This window comes from Thermobia domestica, chromosome 2, assembly GCF_964235325.1.
Source record: "Thermobia domestica chromosome 2, izTheDome1.hap1.1, whole genome shotgun sequence".
NCBI classification, from domain to species: Eukaryota; Metazoa; Arthropoda; class Insecta; order Zygentoma; family Lepismatidae; genus Thermobia; species Thermobia domestica.
Genome location: NC_137455.1, coordinates 34,356,868 through 34,372,881, shown reverse-complemented (window position 1 = coordinate 34,372,881; position 16,014 = coordinate 34,356,868). Strand labels below are relative to the sequence as shown.

Here is a 16,014-nt window from a genome sequence, read left to right as displayed (position 1 = left end):
GTTTATTTGTTTGAAATTCTATTGTATTCTTGTCCCTCATTCGGCCGTTAGTATTTGTTCTATGGTGACACGAGAATATTCGTTACAGGTTCAGGATCTGGTTCGGTTAAAAAATGGCAACGACAATTAAACGAAAATGGCTCCGATGGTGCTATGGTCTCCAATCATGACATGAATAGTTCGGATACTTCTAGAAGGAATGATACTGATGGGGCTAGCCAGAGTGGAGAAGAAGGATGTGAGTATATCTTAAGGACTTTTTATTATTATTTAAGTAAGTAGGAAAATAAATAGTTTAATCTCAAAAGACAAGATAAAATTTTAAAAAACAAATATTTAGTAAAAACTGATGCAATGAGTGTATTCTTTTACAGTGGAACTTAAAGTGATAGTCTGTTATGTTCTCAGACGTTATAAGAGTGGCGCGGAGGCGCGACAGCTTGAAATGGGTTACGGGTGGGAGACTGGAAGGGAATAGGATGCCATTTTATAGAACTGCCGTAAGAGTTACCATGGACATCGTTGGAGCGTTTAACATTGTGTTTTCTGTACTCGTACTTATTACGAAACAAGTCATTCATTAAAGAGTAGCAATTATTTAGACATTTCATCGTTACCTGACGTTACGCTAAAGGTCCATTGTAACGATTGCGGCGTTCTGTTGAAATGGCATCCTATGTACTTCCATGCTTCAGCCGTAACCCACTCTCAAGCTATCGCGCCTGCACAATATTCAACTTTGAAATGTGTCATTCGGCTCCGTGCCATCCTATAATATGCTACCACGCACTACGATGAGCATTCATTGTTGGCTTTTTAACGTATATTAATACAATTTTGTGTCTTCTCGTTTTTGACAGATTAGTTACATGTGTGCTTTCTAAACAGTGATTATACCCTGTTCTCGTATGACGAAGTTAGATCTCGTATAAAATCTGTGCATTTAATTTTTAATGGCAGGAATGTGAGTGTTGTTTTAGCGTTACGTTTTTCTCTATATATCTTGACTGACAAAGAGAATAGAAAAATTCCTGAAAATTTTCATATGATAAATATACCGGTACAGGTACAATAAAGTCAGTTGTATTATTAATATTATTAAGTAGGTAATAATGTGTCAAACATTCTCCTTGCAATACAATTATATATATATAGGGCCGTTCCTAGACAATTTCCCCCCCCCCCTTTTCTTCAGAAAGAAGAAGTCTTAAAAGCCACGATTTTAAGTGTGCTATACCTTCATGAACAACGAAGGAGAGGGAAAGCACTCGCACTCAGAAAGGTCTAAGCACTACCTAAATACCAGGGCCTAAATGCAATATCATTGTGTCTGTTGCTTTTCTCTTTAGATAATATTCTATTATGTTAGTGAACGATAAAGCAAACTACCTGCAGAGGAAAGATGGTAATCCTTTTTATAGAATTCAATATCGAGCATCAATTTCAATATATCAGTTTGCAATTCCAGTGCCACTAGCTCTTTTCCTTGATTTTCTATCTATTTTCCTTGATTTTCCTTCTGTAATAACTAGCTAAATGGAAGAGATTCGCTACTGTTCGAGTTTTGGGTTCTTGTATTTGACAACAATCAAACAATTCATGCTGGAATTTGTTAGACAGTTTGCTTTAGCACTGCCCATGTGACTTTAAACTAAACCTGATTTATGAACGTAGTATTCAAATAGAAGGTCAGCTTAGTAAATTAAAGTACCGTCATCATGAAGTCTGTTTCCAACAAGAAATATTTGTTTTAAATAATGTAGTTATCCAGATTTCTTCGCCCCTTGCAAATGCATGAGTTACACATATGGTAGAGCCGGCCCTGTGTGTATATATATATGATATATTGTTATATTTCTTATTGATTTTATATCACCAAATATGCGTGTTTAAAATTGTTTATCAACTTCAAAAGATATAGCTGCTATATTTTGAGTTTTCTTAATTATTACCATTTCTTCTATAGCTGATCTATGTATTTATTTATTTTCATCAAAGCGTCTTCCAAAATTCGAGGTGTGTCAGACCAACCGGCGGTGTGCCCACTGTGCGGAGCAACGATACGGCAATCACGGAATCTTCGTCGTCACCTGGAACTGTTACATTTCGGAGTTGGCAAGTCTACAGTGCGAGTTCGGTCACGGTCTAGTCAATCGAGTTCTTCGTCATCATTACCTCCTCACTCTAGTCAGTCTGTTCCTCCTACTAACTCCTTATCCATGGCTCCTGGACCTAGTATGGCACCGTTATGTCAACCTCCTCCGCCTCCTGCCCCACATCAGCAGTCGTCGAGTCGAGATTCTAGGGAGGGAGAAGAACGACCGAGTGTTCCTACCAGCTTATCTGCAACTGTAGGCTCGGCACTTGGAGTGTGTGAGCCATCTCCTATTTTAGGTTGTATGTTGGGACCTCCACCAATTCCTCAGACTACAGCAGATCATTTTCTTAGACCGCCGCATCCTGATCTGCTTCGAAGTGGTGTGTTGTACGGAGAAAATAGAACTGCCCCAAGGCCGAGTAACGGTCCGTTACGTTCTGAAGCAGTGTGACTATATTGGACGGTGTAATATTCTAATTTTATATTAACAAAGGTGAGAAGAATTGAATGTTAAGTAAAAAGTAAATAAAAAGTGTTTATATGAACATTAAGGTGCAATTGGATTATCAAGATACTTATGGTAAATCGCCTGCATCTGACAAGAAGGATGCAAAGTTACTTGTTAAAAGTTCTACAAAACAGAATCATGGATGTATATGCAATAATATAAGTGAAACAATCGAAACACTAGCGGGAGAATATTTTAGTGGTTTCATAGGTAACATCTATGTAACTAACAATAAGAAAAGCTAAAACGCACATACAACTCAATGTTTATATTATACACGTTAATTTTATTAGCAGAATATTTATTTACTTCCTTCATAAGCTTCCCAACACAAAACACATTGATATATTACAGGCTTACCCTTAGGACAAGAAGGCAAAAAGAATGCTGGTAAAATTACGTTATCAAACATATAACGGAAATGCATCCAAATACAACTCAATGTTTATATTTTTATGTTACACGTTAATTTTATTAGCAGAATATTTATTTACTTCCTTCATAAGCTTCCCAACACAAAACACATTGATATATTACAGGCTTACCCTTAGGACAAGAAGGCAGAAAGAATGCTGGTAAAATTACGTTATGAAACATATAACGGAAATGCATCCAGTCTCGAATACTTAGTGAGGGCCACCATGGCTCAGTGGTAGAGCGTTCGCCTCTGGTGCATGGGATTCTTGGTTCGATTCCAGCTCGCGTCAAGTGAGCTTTGTGGTAGACAAACACCATGTGCGTGGGTTTCTCGGGGTTCTCCCGTTTCCTCCCACTTTCTTTATTCCAGCATTTCATTCATTTCTCATCATCACAGTCTCCTTTAGCCTAGACGCATAACTGTGGGATGTAAAATTTAAATATTTACGAACACTTAGTGACAAATCGAGAATTTGTAAACATAATTTCTTACTAGAAGGAATAATAATATTTTCAGCTAATAGCTGACACTCAGCTACTTGGTTCATACCTCTCTGATATTTGGAAACAATTTTGCCAAAAGTTTTCAAGGAGTCTTGTCTTTCCGTGAAATGTCGCACGCTTGTCTCTGATGTCGAACTCAGTTGTTCGACTCAAGAGTATAAACACTCGTAATTCGTCATTAATTTCTACGCAGTGTGTTACTCCGTCATTTATTTAATTGCGATAAATTCATGTTATGATATGCTTTTACATCTTCCATACCATCTCTCTTGGATTTTCCACATTCCAGGGGTGAGCTTCTTTCAGATAGCAGTTTCCTTATATCATCATAGTAATTGAAAACCGTTGGCCTTCTCCATTGGTCCAATCGCATGGTGGGTCTGGGTTCGATTCTCGGTAGGAAATTTTAAACACATAACGGTCGTTCGAATTTCACTTTAAACTGTAGGGCCACGTCTCATATAACCTCGGTTCTAAACATCAACCCAATCCAACCAATCAAAATAATTGAAAACTATTTTTATTTAAAGTTTTCAAAGTCTTTTCATTAAACGTTAATATTTGTCTATATGGTCGAACATCTGAGTTTAGATAGTTGAATATTCCTGGTTTATCATCCATTGAATGGAGATTGGAATAGAAACGTCAGTGAATCCGTTTTCGTAATATCGAACAGTTCCTGATGCTTGTTGCTCAAACATGTTCAGGAATTTTATGAAATAGACCTCAGCGTTGGAAATTCGGGAAGGATCGTTGAATATAAAAAGACGATCATTTGTTTAAGTTGATAAACAAATCTGTTATTCTTTCATCTCTTTTCCTGCAGCGTAACCTTTGCTGATAATTATAATCTTTTCTTCTGTCAGCTTTGGGTGGCATTTCATGAGTTTCTAAAATCAAGTTCTGTTAGTCTTTATTGACATTTACTTTGCATCAACTAGAACAAATTGCTGTATTGCTTTGAGTAGATTTTTCTCGTAATCTTTATTTATTATTTATTTATTTATTTATTTATTTATTTATTGCCTTTTTCTACACATCGAGGTTAGGCCCTCTCTTACGCCTAAATACTAACAAAAAATTGAAAACTGATACAAACAAAAAACACGATACATTGATTCACATTACAGACATATACATAAATACAAAACACACACACACACATGTTTATTAGGAACACATACAAAACAAAACTATATAAATATGACAATTGCAAAAAAATTTTACAGAAGTTTTGTGTTACGTTTATCTGAGAATGGGTATGTTAAGTGGACAGGTTCTGCTTTAGCAGGTTTTTCGTTTCCAGGGCAAATTTTGATTTTAATTTTATGTTTCTCACACTGAGAGGTAAACTGTTCCAGAGATGGATACTAGTTGGCACGAATGATTTGACCTATGTCTCTGTGCGATGTTTAGGAAGTAGCAAAGAATTACTTGTCCTAGTGACGCGGCCGTGACGGTCAACGAATTGATAATTATTGTTTATATATGGAGGGGCCATGTGATGTTTCCTCTGAATGTGGTGCGGTAGCAGTTTATTCCATTCAATACCGGCATAATATAGTCGTAGCGACGGAGATTAAAGATAAATCTAATACATGTGTTGTACATACGATCCAATTTAGCCGAAAGAGTAGTGGATAGGTCGTTAAATACTACATCACAATACTCAAATATAGGAAGCAGAAGCACCTTAACAGATTTGAGTCTTTTGCTTTACTGAAAGAAAGTGTTTTAGTTTATTAAGAGAGTGCAATGTAGAGTAAACTTTCTTGGTTGTATTAATTACATGTTCGTTCCACGTCAGGTGATTATCCATTGTAATACCCAAGTTTCTCAGCTGCTTAGCGTAGGAAGGAAGGGTTGACACGTCCATTTCTGTCTTTGGGCAATGTTTTGAATCGACTGGAATATTGCTGCTTCTGGCGGACATAGAAGGAATTCCTTGGTATTTTTGACTTTATCTTTCGTCAACCAGAAAGTTTGTCGTTCAGACTGGACTTTATATATATCTATATCTATCTATTTACCTATCTATCTAATATATATATATATATACAGGGTGTTTCAAAACAACACCTACAACGTTTGGGAGGTGATTCCTGACACCAATATAAGGTAAAAAGTATAGACCAACCTGGGTGCACAAATGCTTCCTTTTGGAGTTATAGGCTACCGAAAACATGGAAAACTGAACTTTATAGGTCCATATCTCCAAAACTACGGGACCTACTGTAGTCGGGTCAAGACTTCACTTAGAAACTAATGTGTGCCCTACCGAAATATCCATGTTTCAGAATCCTGCAGTGCTTCCGGAACAGTTTTTATAGAGGGAGTTTGGCTACTGGAATATAATTTGAAATACTTGTCAACTACCTCTATAAAATTGTTGCGGAGGTACCGCAGGATTCTGAAGCTTTGATATTTGAATAGAGTACATACTAGTTACTATGTGAAGTCTAGACCCGACTACGGTAAGTCCCATAGTTTTGAAGCTATGGACCTTTAAAGTTTACTTTTCATGTTTTCGACAACTTATAACTCCGAAAGGAAGCATTTGTGCACCCAGGTTGGTCTATAGTTTTTTGCCTTATCTGGGTGTCAGGAATCACCTCCGAAACGTTGTCGGTGTTGTTTTGAAACATCCTACATATATATATATATATATATAACTAGTTTTGAAGTTATTATCTGGATCTTTTTTTCGCTATAACCTCTCTCATTGTCTCGATTAAACATTGGTAGAAGTTCTAAATTTATACAAAGCTATCTGCACACATGTGCTGTTTTTCTGCAAATTGTGATGCGATTCAAACAAAATGAAGTCTTGTTCCAACCCTACAAATAGCCACGATAAACCACTATATTAGAAGTTATGGATTAAGCAATTATAGATAAAATCTACTACGGCGAATTATGCACGTAACATGTATAGAGGAAAAATCCTGAATCAAATACACACAAGATCTAATATACTATACTTGTATTATTCATATTCTTAGCTTTCTACATACTTACACAAAGGTATAGAAAAATAAATGAAAAGAATTTAATAACAGAAGAATTGAACACGACTCACAACGCAGATCTGTGCACTATACCGCCATCTTGTAAACTGGTTTCTGTTTCTTCTCGCTTCCCTACCGAAGTTCCGTCTATGGGTCTAGAACCCAGGCGTAAAATTTTATTCATTTTTTCTGCACATGTACACTCATTGGCTGGAGCATTATCATGGCGTATAAGAAAGGTATGTAATAATACGTTATCAGAATAGTTCCCACGGGGAGGTTCAAACGTGAACAAAGAGTGCATTGTAACGTAAAATGAAAAAAATAAAATAATGCAGAAATGAAACGAAATGCACTTCTTTAAGTCCAATGCATGAAATAAAATGAATATCGTCAAAATTAGTTCATAATAAAGATCACTATAACACAGGCACACGCACACAAACAATTGAGATGCAAGCTGTTAAGTTCATCCTTGGTAGAGATGAAATGTCTAGTTTTCCGCTTTTAAGGACTACTATTTTTCGATCTTGGGTATACACCTGCTCGTAAACTTACTTCTGAACTGCAGAACGCAACAATTCAAGTCGATGATGACACAAGTTCTCTTTCATGGAGCCTGTCAGTTTGCTTTTATTGTTGAACACCTTAGCTCTTGTTCGGCAGTTCGCAAACTTCACATGGCCGTGGTTTTCCCGCTAATCTGGGACCAATCCTGTGACTTCGACTAATGTTCATTATATTCATGGGAACACCTAGCCCCTCTTCAAACAATTTGATTGCTATGGTGTCAGTATCTTTCTTTGTTCTTTCTAGTATTCCGAAGGTTTTCCCTTCACTGGTATTTCTTCAATTCCGCTAGCTTCTCCTGAAGACTACTAATTTTTGTGTCCCTGATCTTTCCGAAGATCATGCAGTTCTTCAGAACTAAACTCCAGAGTTCTTTCCAATCTCTCCACCACTACTTCAGTAATTGATTCAATTTTTGAATCTGTGATGTTCACTCCAGAGGATGGAAATCCAAGTAGAGTAAGCATTACATTAGGTAGTCATTGATCGAATATTTTGCCCGAGCATTAACGACGAAACAAGTTATCACTAAAGTAATAGCTTCTTTCACCGTTAACAACACGTAGGCAAAGATTCAAACAATAACCTTAAACTTATAAATAGAATAAAGTTTCAGCATCATTTCAACTGAAAGAGAACACAAAACAATAAAATATTCGTATCAATTTATTGTACTATGGATAACACCCTGAAGGCGCACGAGGCTACCTAATCAGACTGACACAATGAGATATTCATAAAATAAGTGCTCTATTTTCAAATCATGATATACTTACATTTGTATGACAATAGGAAAACAATTTTAAGAAATTATAATATGTGGATGACCAATACACACTTGAACTATTACGACATGACTTGAACTATTACGAGCAGCGTTTTCTAAGTTGCTTGCTTCTGTTTCGTTTCCGGCACTCAAGTGCTGATTACATCATGCATCTCCTTTGTCCCTGCTGCGTACGTGAGTCCCACGTACCAGGTTGACGTAAGCACAGGTAGGACTGTGATTGGCAGCTGGCGGCGGCCAAGGCCGTCGACTGCTATCGTCTGCTTTACTGCTGATATATACGTTACGAGAATGTACAACAAATAGTTATGCTATGCGTGAAGAAATAGCAGCATTTAAAATATAATGATTAAATTGTCGGAGGTGGGCACACCAAAGTAATGCACAAATAAGTTTATTATAAATCTATGCTACCTACCGTTTCCCTTGGGTGCTGGCTCCCGAAGAACTCCCTAAGAAAACAACTGATAACAATTCTGGTCCAGGCTCACACTCTGTTTGGGCGCAGATTGATAATATCGAAATATGACCAGCGATTTGACATGAGCCACGTTGGTGCTTTTGAGACTCAGGTTGTATTATACTTACTTTTGCGTATGCACACGCATACATATACGCAACTGGCAAGCCGTCTGCTCGCAGGAATTCACACACACATGAATGAAGACGATAATATTTACTTAGGTAAATTCCTATTTATTGCATATGAATATATGTGGGTACGGAGCGGAATAAGAAATATATATATATATATATTGACAACACACAAAATTCTCACTTTACAGAGCTAAATGCTCAAACAGAAGAAATTGCACTGAGGCAATCGAGTAAATGAAATGGAGAATAAAACTCTTAACACTGCATGGTAAATGTAGATACGCGCACACTATATACGAACACTAGAAACATAGCTCTTGTTTAAATATCACTTGCACTATAAATTGGCTATTCGCACTGGGTCTAGACTTTCACTGTGTAATAATGACAAGGGGAAAGGGGAAATACTGATCAATGAAGTATCTTGCCTTCTAAAGGACGCTACGTATCCAGAAGGTATTCGTTTGTCCTTTTGCTTCACATCCTATATATTAATGTGGGGACACAATATTCTTCATACTATCACTTCCTACGATGTCTTGCACTGGCTCTCTCTACGACGAACTTTTGCTAACTCTTCTTACTATGAACTCTTTTTGCTAACTCTCGCTTCTACTCACGCTCGGGAACAACCCGTCCGCTAGACTTAGAGTTGACAATGCATTATGTAAAATAATAAAGAAAATGTTAAAGTTTTCTGCATTCATAGACAATGTCAATAGGTCGATGTTATAATAGAGAACACTGGCAACATTTGATTTGGTCCCGTGAGAAAGAAGCTTGGAAATAATAGTTAAAAAAAAAATGTAGCAGTATAAACTAATAAATTCTTCCCATGGTTATTGGATTTTTATGCACTACATAAAACAGTTCAGTGAAAAGGAGCGAATGATTGTAATTGTGTGTATGAGTCATTTCACCTACGACTCCTGCAGGACATGAACACTTGTTCTCACGGTAGGAAGGATGACGTAATATGAGTGCGTGAAAACACGACAAACACAATATCATTCACACACAATATCAACTTCGTGTCCAAAAATATTCCCAATCTTAATAAATGTTGTTATGAAAAAAGTATATGCGGAACAGTCATAGTGACGAAGACTATAAGTTGGAAACTATTTTAGGGAAAGAAAAAATAAGTTTGAATGAATTGTAGTGAATACTTCTTCTGCTTAACTTTATAGCATGGAAAACACAGAACGCGATATGTGTACGTTTAACCACTGAGTGGAAATGAGAGTTTCATATCATATCATATATATACCTGTAAACTTTTACCTCGCCAGTCCTTTTTACAATTTCCTAACCCAAGAAATCTATTGGTAGTTTCCATACATGAAGTGAGTGCAAATCTGAACGCAAATTAATGTATTCAGAATTTCTTGCACCCAACAAACTACAATGTTGAAACCAATACACACTTCAATCTTCTTTGTGGACAATATATATCTAAGATTCGGTGTGTTTGTTACGTACAGTTGCAATCTTTTGCCTTCTTGTTCTGAAAATGCCCGAAGATTTGTGGACATATATCAGTATGCTTTGTCATGGAAAGCTAATAAAACGAAATTTCAATTTTGATTCTGAGTTTTCATGCGCTTATTAGGGAAAAATCCGTAACATTCCAGTTCTGCTGTAGTGATCTTACAGTTATATTCTAATTTGTACGTAAGAATGCAAGTTTTTGAATATAAGAAGTTGAGAATTTGTAAAAATTTTCTAGCGAATTGATTCATATGTGTGTATGTGTCTCTGGACTATATGTGTGTGTGCGAACTAAATGATTTTTAATAAGGATTTACCACCTTTGCTTGACTAGTTTTCATGGTATTGGATATTTTGCAGAAGAAACCCTCTAGCGCTAATCTCTGGTGCTTGGGGTCCCGGGTTCGATTCCAGTCCCTGCCAAGTGAACTTCGTGGTGAACAAACACCGTGTGCCTGGGCTTCCTCCCACTTTCTTCATTCCACCATTTCATCATTACTCATCTCCTTTAGCCTAACCGGCATAACCATGAGACGTAAAACCCAAAGATTTCATTTCATTTTATATATATATATATATATATATATATATATATATCTATATACTAATTGGGCGTCAAGCTTACAATGAAAATTTTGTCCAGATATTGAAAAAACTTTTTATATCAATGATAAAAGTTTTCTTATAATTTTCTTTTTTGATAGCGGTATAAGAAAATATTATGTTTAGGAATTGCATTAAAAAAATACTAAAGTTCGTATGACAGGTTTCTGCGGGTATCTTAGTGTTAATCCCTGATTTCGATATAAATTTTCTCTTGACTTTTCTTTTCTTCCTTCTTCTCCCACTCAGAGTCTTCATATCTCGTCCTTTATATCCTGTCTTTTCCAAATTATTTTTAAGGTATACTTCTACGCTACAAGAATCTAATTTTTCACAGTTATTTAAGACGAGACCACCAGCATTAGCCTCGATCAGAGTAGCAAATCTTCACCTCACTGGAAGTGACTGCGAAAACAGTATTCCTAGTTCATGCACCCCCTGCAAAGAGTTTCTCACTATTTTTGACACACTACAAACATCCTCATTCACAAGATTAGCGCAGTGAGCTCCACATTGTACGTACAAGGCAAAAAGTTTACGTATGATAGATTGAACATCAATGTTTCACCACTCATATTTCGAGCGCCATCATAGTAAGATTGTCCTCTGAGTTGAGCAATGAGAAGCTAGAGAAACTAGAGGCTCACCATCGCATCCAGAATAACTGAAGCTATAAACTCAGTAGTAGTTTTTGATGTACTGTGGAACCCAAGAAAACTTTGGACAGGTCTTTATCAACCCACCTGGCACAAATACTTAATTGTTCTTCACCACTCACTTCACGGGATCTATCAGATGTGATAGAGAACAGAAGAGCGGTTTGAGATTTTTGTTACGTATGTAAAAAAGAATTTCGTGGCCCATGATTTCCAGAATTTTGTTCTGGATTTTACCATCCATGAAATTACATCTCTTCATGTTTTCGTCTTTCCAGTTCTTCAGTTGTATAAAATCTTTAGAGCGAAGTGTCATGTACTGACAGGAATTCCCGGACCTGGATTCTTACTTTATTTTTACTTACTTAATCTAGTCCTCTTATACCACTTAGGTGTCAAGGTTTTCCAGAGAGCTCGCCACTTGCTTCTGTCCTGCGCCAGATCCTTCACTCTTTTCCAGTGAATGTCGTGTCTCTTGGAAACCTCTTCCATAGCCTTTTTCCAGGTTTATCTTGGCCGTCTTTTCATCCCTAACCCTCCTGATCTTGCTTCCCACATTTGTTTTGGAAACCTTTCCTTTTCTTTCTTTTTTTTTTCTCCTAATATACCCTTGCCATCGAAGTTGAGTTTGTTCAGTATGCAACTGCATGGGTTTAACTTTTAATGTTTGCCTGATGGTTTGATTCCTAATGGATCCTTCTTTGTTTTGCAGATCCTCAAGATCTGCAATTCTTCTCAAAAATTCCATTTATACTGCTTGTAGGTTTTGTTTCTGTCTTTCACTTAGTACCCATAACTCACACCCATAGGTAAGTGTAGAGACTATACTAATTAGTAGACTGCTATTTTTGTCTCCTGGCTCATTTCTTTCTTCCCTAAGAATCTTCTATTAGTGGCGCCATATAGTAGTTTGTTATTTGTTATGGAGTTCAGTTCTCCTTCTATCTGTACGTTTCTGTTAATGACAACTCCAAGATATTTGAATTTGCCGACTTATTCTAGCTTTTCTAGCCCCAGGTGTATTATGCATGCTGTCCTGCTGATGCTCATTTCTTTCATTTTTCCCTTGTTTATCCTCATATTTTGCTTATTCAGTTCGTGGTTTATTATATCCAAATTTCTCTGTAGATTAGCTTGGGCATTTGCAAAAAGAACTATGTCATCTGCGTATAGCAGTTCTGATAGTTTAATGGATTTGAGGTTCCAGTTTTCTACTTGGACTTTCCTAGTTTTCGAGTGTATTTCTTTGATGATGTGGTCCAATAAGATTATGAAAATGTATGGTAATAATGTGTCTCGTTGTATGTAATATGTGTTTTACAGCCTTTGCTGTAATTTTGAAATTATGCTTCTTTACGTTCTTAGATTATTCATTTCGTTTTTCTACTCATGGCCATCCTTAATACTTTTAAAGTATCAGGTTTGCTGTAATGTGATGTTAAGCTGTCTATGAGTTGTACTTTGGCAAATATATATATATATATATATATATATATATATATATATATATATATATATATATATATGTCTAATTGCGGTAATATGGTAAAGGGGGAAACAGTAGAATCCATAGAATTATACTGCAATCAGCTGTCACTGTTTCGTACAGATAATGCATGTTATTTAGGTTAAATGTATCACTTAAACAGTGTCTTGTATGGAGTTCCTATGACTAGTACAGTGTTTTGAATTATTAATTTGTAAATCAATGCAATGGAAGAATGAAGAAAATTAATTACATCTCGTATCAGAGAAATCATGCAATTCTGTGAACAACTTACTAGCTGGGTAAAGAAAATACAGTCCATCATATGTATTTTATATTCGGCTGGTTGGATTGTAGTTTAGGCCCCTTTCAGTATCAAGGCTGTGTGAGAAGTAGACCTACAGCTTAACGTGAGAGCCGAACCACGTGAGCTTCCACCGGGACGGTGATGTATAGCTGTGAAGAAGTTGTATGTTTAACATTTTTTTATGTAGATACATATTTTTATGTAAATATCTTAGTCTTTGGTTTTTCTGGAAATTAAAAAGAAAAGTCTTCTTTGTAATATTTGTAAGTTGCCGCAAACTAAATAACCATTGCAGTTTTTGTGTGTTGTATGTTGGCAATTCATTAGGAAACAATATTGAAAGTAGGCGCGGTCTATTGATTTTTGAGTGAGGATAATAAAGCTTCCCAAATTTCTGAGAAGGAATATTCTCCTTTCGAAAGACTGATAAAAGCAGGTAGTAATGTACAGTTTCGAAAATATTTAGAATGTTACTGTCAATTTTGTAAATAGCGTTTCGTATATTATCGGTTCTGTTCTTACTGTATCATTTATACTGCTTCTAATGTAAGATTAGACGTGTTTCCAGTGAGTGTGTCAGAGTGTGAAATTACTATGGAACAAAATCGTTACAAAAAATGCAATATAGTAATTCTAAACTGAAAAATAAGCATAATAATGTATGATTGTATTTAACAGTAATCTGCTTCCATGCGCTGCATATACTATTTTATTTCAACTCTGGTTATCTGGTAAAATTGACTGATGCTGTGTTGTATTTGCGGTTTCAAAGAAAATGGACTGGAGGGCAGGGTCATATGGAGTGTCCTTGCTTTGACCTCTGACCTCTTTTTCTTGCAATTCTACCTATGGGCAATGTGAAGACAGAGGTGTGGATTTTTAACATGGAACATCTCAAGCAACAAATCGTGAAAGGACAATTAACAAACCTTGAAAGGATGTACATACATAACGCCAGAAGCTATGCAGTCAAGCTGTTCAATATGTATGATTTCACATTTCCATTTGGGATAATGCACGTTAAACGCCATACTGAACTATATTCTGATTCTAATGCAGACGTTAACACTAGGATAAGTGTATCTACGTGTGCTTTATATATGCAGACTTTTGGCCTACCATATGTAGGATTATTCATAAGCGCGAATCTACACGAAATATGTAACTGTATCTCTTAGTTTGAACTGCAAAAAAATGTCACAGTTGTATTTCTTTCTTTTCTTTTTCCTATTACAATACGATTTGTAAATTTTGTATTTCATACTCATAAATATATCAATTCCCTGTGAGTTGGATATTAAGTAAATATGTACATACAGTGAAAACAGGATAATGAATAATGAATTGGAATTTACAATCACTAAGATTTTTGTGTGTGCCCAGGTATTCCTAATTGGGTGGTTACTTTTTTTCGTCGTGTTGCCGTTGATTGCCAGACACTAATTGAAGAACGTAGGCTTCACAGCTTAGTCTTCTTCAGAGAGAACATTAATGATCATCTATACACACTAGCTTAAAATTTAACAAAATAGGTTATACATAAAAAATAAAATAAAAAACAATCTCAGGCGCAACTATTTTTACACGCTATTCACAATTTGAAATATTTCACTGTACGTCGTTTTTCTTTGCAACAAACAAACAGTGGCTTCAACGCGTAGCCTCTGAACTAAAGTAAAAAAATGTTATCTATACAATTTAAAGCAACGGAGATTCGCGTTCTTAAACGAAGCTGTTTGTATATCTCAGTCCTTGTTAAGATTGCTCTCGTTCAAATTTAACGTTGGCCTAAACTCTGCGTTCTTTAATTAGTATCTGGAAGTTGATGACAACAGGATTGGTTGCCTAAATCATTCCAGATATGTAATCATCCAATTGGGATCTAAGGACACGGTTTGAAATGTTAATTGTTGTGAATCTTAACAAAAATGTGCCATACTTAACCTTTAAAGCAACGGAGGGACAATTTTAGTTCCATTGATATAAAAATGACATATTCTCTTTCTACTTATTAGAATACTATAGCTCAATAGCGAGTTTAACGTTCTGTTATATCTATTTTAGAAAATATGCAATTAATGTGTAAATAATGTAGAAATATATAATGATATTTGTAATGACTTTTTCTTTAATTCTAGTCATGATGTATTGATATATTATTATATTGTAATAATTTCATAAGAGTAATTGAAGTACTGGAATTTTTCTTAATACATATATTTTTTTCAAATAATGAGTAGTTATTTCTCTGATTCCTCATCTTCAGAAAGTTTAAGAGAACTCTTCAATCGTTAGCAGTATGAATGACAGGCTCTTCTTCGTACCTGGACTGCCACCCATTTATAAATGTTTAAAGAGTTCAGTTTACCAAAACTTCTTTATATGAGGTGCACACCGAGGTACCGTAGGTGCCGACTACATATAACTCCGACGGTCATGTTCAATATATGGGTGAGATTTTTTCCATACATTTCAGCGTAATCTCCGTCTATCTTCACACACCATTGTAATCTCACTACGAATTCGTATAAAAAGTCTGTTATCAGGTGTGTTTTAAACACTGAAAAACGTCACTTCTGAAGGCACTTCTGGATTCAAGACGTTGGTTGTCTTGCAATGGCTCCTTTAGTTTTGAATATAGACAGGTCAGTGAAGGAGAGTTCTTTGGAGCAGAATGGATGAGAGACCCCATCGATGCTTTTATCCTGCAAAAAGCCTATTTCTTATCCAGCAGACCCTCTTGTCGAAGGATGTAACATGAACCGGCCTTGACATGGACTGTCAAAACCCTTCCACGATGCAATGAGAGAATCCTATAAGGTTACAGATATTCTCAACAGTAGGGCGGGGCGAACTTCAAGAAATGTAAAAGAAGCTTTTGTCTCTAGTTCTAAAAGTTGATACAGGTAAAGATAATTTCGTATGTAAAATTTCAGATTTTTATCTTTTGATTTAAGGGTCCCAACTTTGAGTTAACAAGGA

At 36.0% G+C, this 16,014-nt stretch overlaps 1 protein-coding gene across 2 annotated transcripts in view; it reads left to right on the top strand.

Annotated features, from left to right (window-relative positions):
* The window catches only part of LOC145671398 (transcription activator GAGA-like), a 39,510-nt gene extending 24,266 nt beyond the window's left edge, over positions 1-15,244 (top strand). For both annotated transcript variants that reach the window (XM_081740538.1, XM_081740527.1), the window contains exons 5-6: positions 89-238; positions 1,999-15,244. In XM_081740538.1, the coding sequence (XP_081596664.1) occupies positions 89-238; positions 1,999-2,549 (701 nt within the window). In that variant the 3' untranslated portion in view covers positions 2,550-15,244. The remainder of the gene's footprint in view (positions 1-88; positions 239-1,998) is intronic.
* The last annotated feature ends 770 nt before the right edge of the window (positions 15,245-16,014 follow it).